The sequence below is a fragment of the Nanorana parkeri genome, unplaced genomic scaffold (assembly GCF_000935625.1).
Source record: "Nanorana parkeri isolate BGI_ZX_2015 unplaced genomic scaffold, ASM93562v1 scaffold577, whole genome shotgun sequence".
NCBI classification, from domain to species: domain Eukaryota; kingdom Metazoa; phylum Chordata; class Amphibia; order Anura; family Dicroglossidae; genus Nanorana; species Nanorana parkeri.
This window is the reverse complement of record NW_017306845.1, coordinates 678658-691230: the sequence shown is the minus strand read 5'-3', so window position 1 is coordinate 691230 and position 12573 is coordinate 678658. Positions and strand designations below refer to the sequence as shown.

The 12573-nt window shown below is 39.3% G+C and overlaps 1 protein-coding gene across 9 annotated transcripts in view; it reads left to right on the top strand.

Moving 5' to 3' along the window:
* The window catches only part of CNKSR2 (connector enhancer of kinase suppressor of Ras 2), a 284331-nt gene that overhangs the window by 203868 nt on the left and 67890 nt on the right, over positions 1–12573 (top strand). For all 9 annotated transcript variants that reach the window (XM_018562440.1, XM_018562438.1, XM_018562437.1 and 6 more), the window contains one exon: positions 10671–10719. In XM_018562440.1, coding sequence (XP_018417942.1) covers positions 10671–10719 — 49 coding nt within the window. The remainder of the gene's footprint in view (positions 1–10670; positions 10720–12573) is intronic.

Genomic DNA, 12573 nt, shown 5'->3' with positions numbered 1-12573 from the left:
CAGCCCACCTGGTAAAATACTTGGCTTTCCCCCCAAACAAACAATCTTTCTTCCTAACACATTTCTCCTGTTCATACTGTTAATGTATGCCACAGTATATGAATTCCTATGGTAAGCCATACTCATGGAGGCCTCCAGCATTCCCTCTGCGTACGGCTTACCAATAGGAATGGGGTCATGATGTGCATGCATAGTATGAAGAGTAGCCAGACAGGACCTTGTATGGGGAAATATCTGCAGGATTGGTAAGAAAGGTAAACATATATTCCAGGTGGGCTTTGCTCAGGGGGTGGGGAGATTTAATAAAGGATCTTCAGCTTTAGTGAAGTTGTCCTCTGTGTTGGCACCTGTAGAGTTGTTTGTATTTATTTAGGTGTATTTGAAGCATATAGACTGCATATTAAAGTGATATTAGCTAAAAAAATATGCATAGTGATGTAGACCCCAGCACTTTCCTTGCGTGCATGTCCTTCCGTTTTACCACTGCGGCTGCTTTTCCTGATGCGAAGAATGTTTCCACTCACAGGGATCCATGGAGCTACCTATGTGTCCATGCTCCTGCTTGGATACATGGCAAAAAGTTTCCCAGCACAGTTGCCAGTTTGCAAAAAAACCTGTCTAACCGCTCAGGTTAAAAACAGAGGTTTTAGATGCATGTCTTCTGCAGAATATGTGAAAGCCACACTGCCTTGTCATTCCCCTCTGTATTGTGTGGTCCTAACTCTCCATCTTGGAGCATATGTAGCAAAGGATGAATTGGGTGCAGGTTCACCAGAAGGCAGCCCAACCTCCCTAAAGGCACATGGACACACCAGGGACCCCCACACATCACAACAGCAGCTGAGACCCCCATGTGTACCTGCACCAAATTAAACAAGCAAAACAATTGGCAAACACACTCAATTCATAACCAGCTTTAAATCAAGATTCACATGGAAGGGCTTGCCTGGATACATGGACATGTCTGTTTGTGTGCACTGAAGCCTATGGTCCTGGAGGCAAGCCCTGCTCTTCCCACCAGCTGCTGATTGACAGCAGCTGGAGCCTGCATTGTCCCTGCATGTGAAAGGTGCAGACCGCGCACAATACCCAGATGTTTGAGAGGCAGCGATGTGGACCTGGAGCTGCTGGCAGTAAACGGGTAAGCTAATTAATTTTTTGGGCACCTTTTTAAGGAAGAAGTGTACTGGGTAATGTTGCACTGCTTGACATCACCCAGTAGGGATCGACCCATTATCTGATCTACCGATAAACGGAGCCGATATTCCCACATTTTTAAATTATCAATATCTGTAAAATGTACCAATATAACCGATAATATACACTGCGGATGCCACAGTCTGGCCGGCATCCCTCGATCATCTGATAGAAGGAACCGGCCAGTAAATCTATTCAGGAACAGAGCCAGAGCAAAATCCTGCTGCCAGCAGATGAATGATGGGGGTGGTCGGCCGATAACAGGGGACTGCCTGCTGTTTACATTCATCTGCTGGCACAGCTGGATGTAAACAAAATATCATTACTTGATATTGGTTATCAGTCTGAAAGGTGGCCATTAATTGGTATCAGTTCTGAAAAATCGGTCAACCCCTTTTACCCAGTATACTTAAAAAAAAAAAAAGGCATAAGGTGTATTACTACTTTAAATGTGATTCAAAATCTACAGTAAGGATGCCCTGTGGATTTTAAGGCAAGGGGCTGTGCAGTTTTGGTTTAGGGTCCCAGGAGGTTTATTCCTGCCTTGCTGGTAACTTTAGTATGCAATATTTCATGTATGTAATTAGCACTAAAATATAAAAGCTTATGTGCGTGCCTAGGTCTAAGTATTGAAGCCCTTTTTGATTATAATCGATACATCTGGGCTGACATTTAACATCAGTGATCCCCCTACAGCCTCATGAAAATGTTTCATCCTATAACAATGTTTGTTTTTATTCTAATACTGGTACAGCATTTTAGTGGAAATTCATTAAACCAAAGTGCTTTTGTCAGTTTCCTTTGAGTTTCCAAAGAAACTTTTGCATACAGCATTCTAGCTTTTTCTGCTTTACTGTTCTGGAGCTGGTTCTTTATCGAAGACAGAAAATAGCACACCTTCTGTATCTGTGGGAAGACTGAGTGTGCTCAAGCATGAAAACAGGACATGCTGTGTTCAACTTCCCCTGTCACCTCTAGTTTGTACAAGAATGTGAGTTACTAATTATGCTTTTTACAGCTCTGTGTTCATGATCATAGCTACTGCAGGAAAATTAGTGGCAGTGTTATATGAGCACTAGACAATTATGAACACACTCAAACAGCTCCTAAGTCAGCAAGCAGCAATATATATGTGAGTGGTTTAGCATCCATACTTTAGTATTAAACCAAACCTGTTCTCAGATCATAGAAACACCAACTGCTTTCTCAGTGTTAATGAGTGTACATAAATACCTTGAGGCATTGCGCAACCCAAATTTCTCCTTGGTAAACTCGGCACGCTATGATAGATTCATCCAGGAACATTGTTTGTTTGCTTGAGTATAGTAACCCTGTAAACACACAGCTGGGGTTGAGCAGGGTTGATTACCTGCTTAATGTAAGCAGGGTATCGGGGAGATTCCACTAAATGAAAAGTATGCTAAGATGAAAAGGCTGCAGTGTCGCAGATGTTGAGGGGGAGTGGTTGGCTTATCCGGGCAACATGAGAGAATGACTTGAATGTAAGTTGGTCTGCCTGTGAAGTTTAATATACAATTACTCCATCATGGTGCCTACATTGGAGTCAGGAAGGGCTTGTTTTTAAGGTCCTGTAAAATGTAGTATGCAAATGTAATTTTTTGGCTAGCCATAGTCCTGCAATACGTACACTTTAAACTGTAGACCTCAAACCATTTTATGAGCTTTTCATAGTTATGTATATGTTTGTGTTGCAATGAAAGTTGGGCAGCAAAGGAGGCAAAGGTTTTTGAGTTTAGAAAATGTCCCTTGCTTCTTTGGTGTCGGTTTAAAATTGCAGATGTTAAAATCCAAATTCCTTTACATAGCATTGGAGGGAAAACTACAGCAACTACAGCATTACTTTTTTTGTAAACTTTTTTTGTAGTGTTTGCTGAAAAATAGCTCAGTGTTTAAAGCAGTGGTGGTGAACTTACTTGATATAGGGGGCCTCAGGTGCAGTCCCTGACATTACCAAAGGGCCTCATATAATAGTCAGTGAAAGTGTTGTTACAGAATACTGTCGAGACTGAATATGGACATGCTACAGGAGATGGTCAGAAACTACAAGCATGCTAAAACAATTGATTGGGATTGAGGACATGCTTTAGAAGACAGTCACAGTCTGGAAACATGTTACATGGGGTTAGAGAACACTATTACAGTCCCTTTTTAAACGTCATTGCTTTCATATCATTGCTCCTTACAGCTCCTTTATGAAAATTTCTTGAGCCATTATAAAAGATCAGTGGAAAAGCAAAATAGAAAAGGGACAGACAGCACAGAAAGATATAAACCAAACTATTGAGCTTCTAGAAGCGGGTCTAAAGAAAAATGTTCCTTCACTAGCTTGAGTAGGCAATGTACTATACGGGCTCCATGGTCTGCACAGTAAATGCCAAAAGTTTGCAAGTTGGACACAAGTGTGGGGGTTTAAAGGGATATGAAAATGTTACTTGGTTTCGTAAACCTTTTGCAAATGCTTCCTTTAGTGATCACCTGTATATCATAGAATTTGATTACGTATAGAGTGGATGCCCTTGCTGTCGCCCTTCTTAAAATGCTAGTCGCCTGGTATAAATGCCTTCTAGATCATGGAACAAGAATGCAGATCAGCAAATCTTAGCTTTTCCCATATTTTTTTCTGTATTTTGGATGAAAATGACTGACAGCCAGGGAGTTGGCATTTTCAAAAGAATGTTAGCAGTGGCAGTCTCAATACTTGTTCTCAAGACAGGTTCCTTTTAAAGTGGAAGTAAACCCTGCATACCGCTGCTAAAATCTCATTCATCTAAATATAAAAGTACTTAGTAAACAGTACACAGTATATCAATATTATGAAGCATACTTTTTTTTTGCCCGTTTTTCATCTGCTATCCCTGATCCTGGTGCCATCTTGGATCTTTTATTTCCATAACTCTGCTTCTGCCCTCAACGCTCGTTATCCCTGATTTTTGCACATGCACAGACCAAACTACGCTTTCAAGGGATTTTCATTGAAGATCTCTAGGAATTGTTTATTAACCCTTGCAGTGGGGCTATCCCTGCACTGCGAGGGTTAAGTGCTTGTTTGTGTCTAGGTGCTAAAACCAAAGCTCCAAGCTGAACAGCTGTCACGGCGCTCCCTCAAGCCTTTCTCCCTCTCCGCTGGCACTGTACTCTTCCTCAGTGTTCTCATGTCTATACGCAGTGTATAGACATAGTGATTTATGGGACAGTAGACTGCTGCAGAGGAGGGGGAAAGACGTTGGAAGGACCGGTCTAAGAGGAGGCTGGCTCAGAACTTTGGATGAGTGTAACTTTTTTTTAACCTAGACACAAATAAGCACTTGACCCTTACAGAATGGGGGTAGCCCCATTGCAAGTGTTTAATAAAAAATACCTGGACTTTAAGGGAAGCAGAGGATTGTGAGAGCGAGCATGTGTGATGTCACTCGCACATGTGCAATTCAGCTCTCATTCCTGGCATCCAGGGCATGGCAGTACCTTCAGATTGTGATGACAAGATTATGTCATCTATTTCTAGCAAGATGCTGTGCAGATTTCAGCATGTCCAAGATGCCAGAAATGAGTAGCACTATGCATGCACAAGTGTCACAAAAACAGAGTACAACAATATCTCAGCAAGGGAAAGGGTGTGGAGGGTTTGAATGCTGACTATCACAAGTATGTATCATCTAATGGCTCATAGTGTAAAGTTTCAAAGTAGAGTTTACTTCCCCTTTAAGGACTTCTGAGAATAACAAAATGTTATAATGTAAGAAGATTTCTTGATTGTTGTCAGTGTTTTTTGCATTTTCTGAAAGAAAATAAAGTCTCTTGTCAAGTCTTTTCATTTGAATGCACATTATAGTAAAATGTCTATTCAAATGTTTGTTTCATCTAATTGTTATACTATGCACTCTGTGTCTTCATTTTTACAAGATGTGTGATGGTGTAAAGTTGGTTTCCATGGAGATAGAGTACTAGCACGTTTTGTTGCTCATTGCGGAGAAGACATTTTTTGCAGATAATGTGCCCAAAATAACATTTTATCCAAATGTAAGTTTTATGTTTGTGCATATGCAGTCAGTTTGCTGTAAAATATGCTTTGCTGTTACATGGTTTGAACAGCACACTTCTTATTAATAAATAAATGTGCACTTTATGATGGAGAACAGAGGAAGTATTATTTAAAATGTATATCTCCCCTAAGCAAAAGACACTGATATTGGACAACTTGCAGGTGATAGAATAACTGTCTCACGTGAATCATGCTCGCTCTGACTTTTTTAGTGTGTTGGGGAAAAATAGCCAAACAACATGTGTAAATTTAGGTAATACAAAACAGCCTCTTGGGCATACACATGCTACAAGACCTTTACAAACCACCAACCGATGTTCAGGAAGTGTGCACATATGTACTGTATATTCTCCACATGTCTCCACCTGAAACCAAAATAGGCCTAAAAAAAATCCTGTTACATCTAAACTAAAAAAAAGCAGCTTTTGTTAAAATACCTTTTTAAACCTATAGCTGCCCTCTGCAGTACTTCTTATTTTCCGTCACTAGATGTCGGAACCAATACACCAATACCATTTTTTCCAGACCGGGTGTGAGTAGCGATACTTTTCCTCAATTACTCGCCAATAACAATTAGCGATATTTTTTTTTAGTGCCATGTGACAGTTTTTCCCTAGAACAATACAACTAATGATTTTTTGACAGTGGTGAAGTGCCAGGGCATGGTCTTAGTTGCAAACGCTGTGACCCTGGTAGTTCTGCCACTGACTCCAAGCTATACAAATCTCAGCAATACATTATGGAGTAATGCTGAATGGCAACTGGCTATAGAGGACTAAAAATCCCAGCAATGCATTATACAGCAATGCAGAATACCACCAGACATAGAGGACTAAAAATCCCAGCAATACATTATACATCAATGCAGAATAATAAGAAGCTACATACTCTGTGCTGCTCCGGGGTGCCAGCCTGATGTCTCCAGTGGAGGATCTCAGGTGGGCTGTGGAGGGTCTCAGGAGGGCTGTGTGGGGTTTTAGGAGGCTGGGCGGGGTCTCCTCAGGACTTTGCAGGGTCTCAGGAGACTGTGCATGGTCTGACCAGAGCTCTGCTGGGTCTCACGGGTGGTGGGGTTTCCTAGGAAAGAGGAGATGTGCGACCCGCGCTGTTAACAGAAGGTTGCCACGAGGTCCCCAGCATGCATGGCACCTTGTGGCAGCCCAATCTATTTAAAAATTAAAAGCACCGGTATCTGCTTTTAGTATCAGGACATTTTCACCAATGCTTTCATCTATTTATAACAAAAAGTATAGCAGTACAACAAATTAACACTTGCCCGCCTCCTTCATCGTGGTAAACTTTCTCCTCTCATATTATTGCTTCCTATATGACATTGAACTTCTCACCAGCATTCCAGGCCCTTTAATGCACACTTATTTTACTGATCATCCTTGTTACTACTCCACTTAATGGCTTTCCACCTTCAACTCCTTTTTCTTGGTTAACTGGGCCATAGCCTAGCTGCAAGAAAAAGTATTAATCTTCTTCTGTTGTTCATTTCCTGCTTTCTTATTCTATAGTTCACTTTCATTCATGTGGGGGGGCGTTCATAAATTCTGTCACACAGGAAGGCAATGGCACACAGGAGCAATGAGACAGATTTGAGACCAATTTACTACAACAGCTTAGCATCAGTCATAAATTCCTCCCTCTGCTGCTCTAAAATAGCACTGCCACAGAGTAAAACCTGTCCATGGCCACTTCATAATTGTGTGTCTGGAGCAAAATTCTGAATAATCTCCAATGCAAAATCTGCCTCAGACTATTGCAAATCTTTTCTGCCCATGACAGCAAAAGCAGGAGTTACAAATACACAGAAAAACTCTCCAATTTTACTAAAAGAGGGACAGTCTGATCTATCTTTGTCACGAATTTGCTTGATACGTGTCCTCCTGTGTTTGAGATATAGTTATTTTTTTATTTTCATAATACCAACACCTCAAACTTTTCAGCAGTATAGCATAGTATACCCAAATAGTCCCTACAGCATGCAGAAGACAGCAGTTTATGATTAGGACGAGTATTCCTAATACCAGGGGCCTCTACTAGTGTACTTAATGTGAATTTAATAGAAGAAGGGAGTCCATTCAGTTCTGTTTCATAACTCAGATGAATACACTTTGTCCAACAACAAATGATAATAAAGTTGGTAGTGTAACAAAAGCAGGCATCTGTTTGGTTGCAATGGTCCATTGCACAAGATTGTTCTTCACATGTTTTTAATGGTTCACTGCAGTCAAACATAATCTCTACAACATATCGCCTAACTTTCTGAGATGAGAAATGGGGACACCTTCAGCACAATGTATTTGGGCAATGGACTCACCTCCTGCCATGCCCCCAGTTATGCAGACAGTTAAGAATTTATTTGGGAAAATGATAGGTTACATCCAGAATTGTTTTGCGTTTACCCTTACCTAAGTTGCTTTTGACTTGCACAGAGAGAAAATCCACTCTGATGCAAACATATTTCAATCTGCACAAGCCCTAACACAGGTACTTGCAGGGACCACAAGGCAAATACACTTTAGCGCTGTTACATTAGGCACATTTTATACCATATAAGGAGCAATAAAGCAATAAATAAACCTTTTATATGTTAAACATGGAGATTGCCATTGCTGTTGATCTTCTCAAACTGCTATTTGCCTGGCTGTCTCTGTTTCAATACCTTCAGAGTCACTCATCCCCAACATGTACAATATGCAGATGGGAAATGTTTGTATTTTTCAGCTTGATCTGCATTTGTGATATAGTAATTAGAAGACACTGTCTTTCAGATACATGTACTCAAATTACTTTTATTATACGTAATACTACAGCTTCCATTGAATGGAGTTACAGGTGCCGCTAGGATCTTCTGACATCCAAGTGTATCAGATGTCTACCTTGCCCTCTGCCTGAATTAGTCTATTCACTATTACTGATGTTGTTCTGCATTTTTTTCTGAGTTTAGGTGTGCAGTTTGTATAAAGATGCCATATTTGTGTTTTAAAAATCATGGAGCAATTTTCGCCTGCGGCTTTAAACCCGATTTTAAAATGTGTATAGTTTTTTTTTTAGGCTGGCTCTATACCTATGCGTTGTGGTACCACACAGTAAAACGTGTTATTGCAATGCATGGTGGCGCACAATTGACTGTGATATGTGTTGCATTGTTGTTAATTATGGATGGCAATTCATCGCACTTTGCAAATTCACCACAACGCCTGTGCATTGTGTTGGACTGTGTTGAGGGAAAAAAAAGGTTTCTTTCTATTTTTTTTTTCATGTGAGTTACTGTGCATTGGCATCCCATTTTAAAGTGTTGGGCTGCCTAAACTCAGTGAGGGGAATTTATTAAACCTGGAGCAGACAATATCTGGAGCGGCTGTGCGTCAGCATCTATCTTTTTTAAAGCTTAACTGAACAAACACAAGACAGAAGCTAATTGATTGCAATGGGCAACTGCTCCAGACTCTGTCTGCTCCAGTTTTGATAAATTCCCTCCAGTGAGTGTTAGCGCTAGAGATGGGAAGGGCTGGAAAAATACCCAAAAAATTGGGGATAAACAGTTTTTTTTTTCTTTTTTTCCAAAGCCGTTTTTCTGGAAAAATTGAAATAAAAAAAGGAGTGTGGAATATGTTCTTTTACAATGATACATCTTTGACATGGTATTCCATCTATATAACATTAAGACCTTGATGGAAGATTTCTGAGACTTTATGTAAAGTCTTAAATTATTGCACATTCTCTCATCTGACAAGAAGCAAATCCTGGAATACAATTCAAATAACACTGTACTTCTCAATGCAGTTCTCAAACTCAAAAAGAAATATGCATTTTCTGCCACTAGGGGCACTGCAGAGGAGAGGCGCAAGTTTAGTTATCCTGTACTTCCTACAGTTGGATGATTGTTGGTATGATAGTAGATGATAGTTTGTCCTCTCAGTCCTTAATTGACAGGTAAGAGGGTACATTTGTCTGACAAAATAGTTTATCTTTAATAATGTTCTACACCATCACAGTATAATGTTTACCTATAGTCTGGTCAGTCATAGTTACATAGTATTTGAGGTTGAAAAAAGACACAGATCCATCAAGTCCAACCTAAAGCGTGTATGCATGTGAATCTACATGTGTATGACTGTGGATGAGCCCATGATTCATCTTCTTCTTAAGAGTACCTGTACCCGTGTATGTTGCGGTCTCTGAGAAAATTGTCCAAATGCTTTTTGAACGATTCAATACTCTTAGCTGAAATCACTGCTTGTGGCAGCGAGTTCAATACCCTGACTGCTCTTACTGTGAAGAAGCCCCTACGCTCCTTGTGGTTACATTTTTTCTCCACTAGTTTTAGGTGGTGGCCTCTAGTCTTTCTTATGGGTTTAACCGTAAAGGGTTTATTGTTGAAGTAGCTATTTCCATTGAACATCTTGTACAAGAAAATCATATCCCCCCTTAATCTCCTTACTTCCAGTGTGTCAATTGCTTTTTTCCTCTTCTCAGTAAAATGGTGAGACCAACATCTAGAGTTTGGAAACATTTCCACAGTGCAACTTCTGCTGAGAGCAAAGCTGCCATTTGCAAATATGTTCTTGCTTGTTTTGTTGCTTTTGAGGGAAAGGGGTGGATACCTGTTCTCATGTATAGTTGAAATGTTATTAACATGTACCGTCCTTGTTGTTCCATTTGTAATAGAAAAAACAATTTTAAAAAGCAAATTTAGTTTATTTACTGAATAAGCTGTACTTTTATTTCAAGCATAATACTTTTATATACACTGCATTTAACGTTCCTAGTGTAACAAAATGACTTTCAATTTGTAAAAATACTCCACACTGAATTTTTTTTCAATTTTTTTCCGAAAACTTCCATTTTTTTCAGGGGGAAAAAACAAGGGGAAAAATGTTTTTTTTTTCTCATGGCTGAAAAATTTCCAGAAATTTTACATCTCTAGTTAGTGCACAGAAAACTTATTAATATAGAAACGATGAATTATTGCTATTATGCATATTAATCTGTGTGATTTCCATAGAGGTGACATGCCGTTCATGTAGTGATGTTTTAAATTGAATATGAGATGTTTTATTTACCTTGTCAATCATGTATTTTCTCTATTAAAAATGAATTTTATTATATTGATGAATTTTTTGACATTATGTTGAACCATACTCCCTGGCATTAGTTAGTAGACCCTTTCAAAGCCCCATCTTTTCTTCTTCTTTTTTGGCTTACCACAGAAAACTACTTGTTAACATGCATGTGATATTGCACTGCAACACTGTTGTAAAAAGCTGTCAGTCTGTAATAACACCATGGCAACAACTAAATTAGCTTTTATTGTTTTTTTATCAGGCACACTGAAGGAGTTTTTGTATACTGCAAAGTCAACATATGTGCCATGTTCTCATGCTGGTATTTCTATTTACAGACGTTCCAGCAGTCATCTCTACAACACAAATCCAAGAAAAGGAATAAAGGTAATATTTAATTCTAAATTTGTGGGATAAAAGTTCTTGTGAAGCTAATTACATTTGGAATAGCAGCTGGATATGATGATTCAAGGACACCAAAGGGTTATGTTTTAAATATTGCATTTCATGCGGTAGGCAGTAGTAACTATATTAAACCTATGTTTGTAAGTCTACAACTAATTTTTTAGAGATCTTTCAGAGATGGTTGTTTAAACTCCAGATTATCAAATGTTTCAGTAGCACAGTTAGTCTTTGCAATGAAAATATATTTGTACCAATATCATGGACTCTGTATGGTATGGCAAATGATACATCAACTCTTGTCTGCTTAAAAAGTGGATAGTGTTCAAAATGAAGGGCTGTTATATACAGTTAGGGTTTTTTTACAGAGTGTTGTAGTAAGGCAGCTTATTGAAATAAATGGGCTCTCAATGCCCCAAAATTAGACCATGAAAATCAGATGCATCACAAATATTATATGCAAGGCACCACATTGCATTATGACACACGGCAATGCATGTGCATGTCCATCAAGTTCAACCTTTGTGTGTGTTTAGTGTATGCATGTGTATATATGAGTCCCTGTGTGGTCTCTGAGGGAGGTTTCTAAATGATTTTTGAATGATTCAATACTCCCTGCTAAAACCACTGCTTATGGAAGAGTTCCACAATTTTACACTCTTAACAGAAAATAAGCCCATATGTCCCTTTGTGATTAAATCCTTTTTTCTTCTCCAATTTTAGTTGGTGGCCTCTAGTCTTTTCTTAGGGCGTTTACGGTAAAAAGTCTATTGCTGATATTGGTATTACCATTAAACATTTTGTACATCAAAATCATGTCCCCCTTAATAACCTCACTTACAGCATGAACAAGTTTAAATTTAGCAACCTTGCCTCCTAGCTTTTGTCCTCCCAGCCCCTTAACTTAGTTGCCCTTACCTGAACTCTCTCTAGTTCAAGGACATCCTTTCTGTGGATTGGTGACCAAAATTGAACAGAATACTCAAGATGAGGCCGAACCAGTGATCTATAATGTGGCAAAATTATTGCTTTGACTCTACAATACATATTTACCCAAGCTTTCTGATGTCACCAGGACAAAAGGGGAGTGTAAACTTCCCCCACAGCAATAAAGCCATGATCTCGGTTTTTCACTAACATACCATTTTTGCTTCATTCCCTCACTTGCAACCCAATACCATTTATACACTCTGTGCACATGCAGTTCACTACATTATACTGACTGGCAGTGTCATCCACAAGGGGAAATAGTAAATCCTGGTAGCTGTTTTTTTTGTTGGGTGGAGATTTCTTCAGCCATGACATGCTAAGGAAAATTGACTAAATACAGAAATTCAAACTTTTCCACATGGTTCAAGGAAGTTACATGCATGAGGATGGCACAAAAATTAAGATTGTCATTAGAATGTGTTGTAAATGTATTAAGTATGGTAGAAGTGATGTAATATGACACAATGCCTGTCTTGCTATTGGTGCATTCCCCTCACTTTCTGTCTACGGCCTGACAAGGGACCCAATACTTTCCCATCCTATCTAAAACTAAGAGAAAACATTTTGTCAGGACACTTTAAAAAACTGTCTCCTGTCGGGTCACTCCAACCATTCGGTTTACAAATGGTTAAATACTGTAAGGCAGCATTGCTCAACCTTTTTTCAATAACACCACCCTTTAAATAAAAGCAAAATATCAAGGAACCCAAGTCTGAAAAAATGCTTGACCCCCTCCAAAATTTATACCAGACTCTTCTACCAGACAGGGGGATTTTATGGATTTCAAGGGGGACCTCATGCAAAAACATAAAAAAAATCCCCCCTTTCACAGAAGGAGCCCCCTTTCAC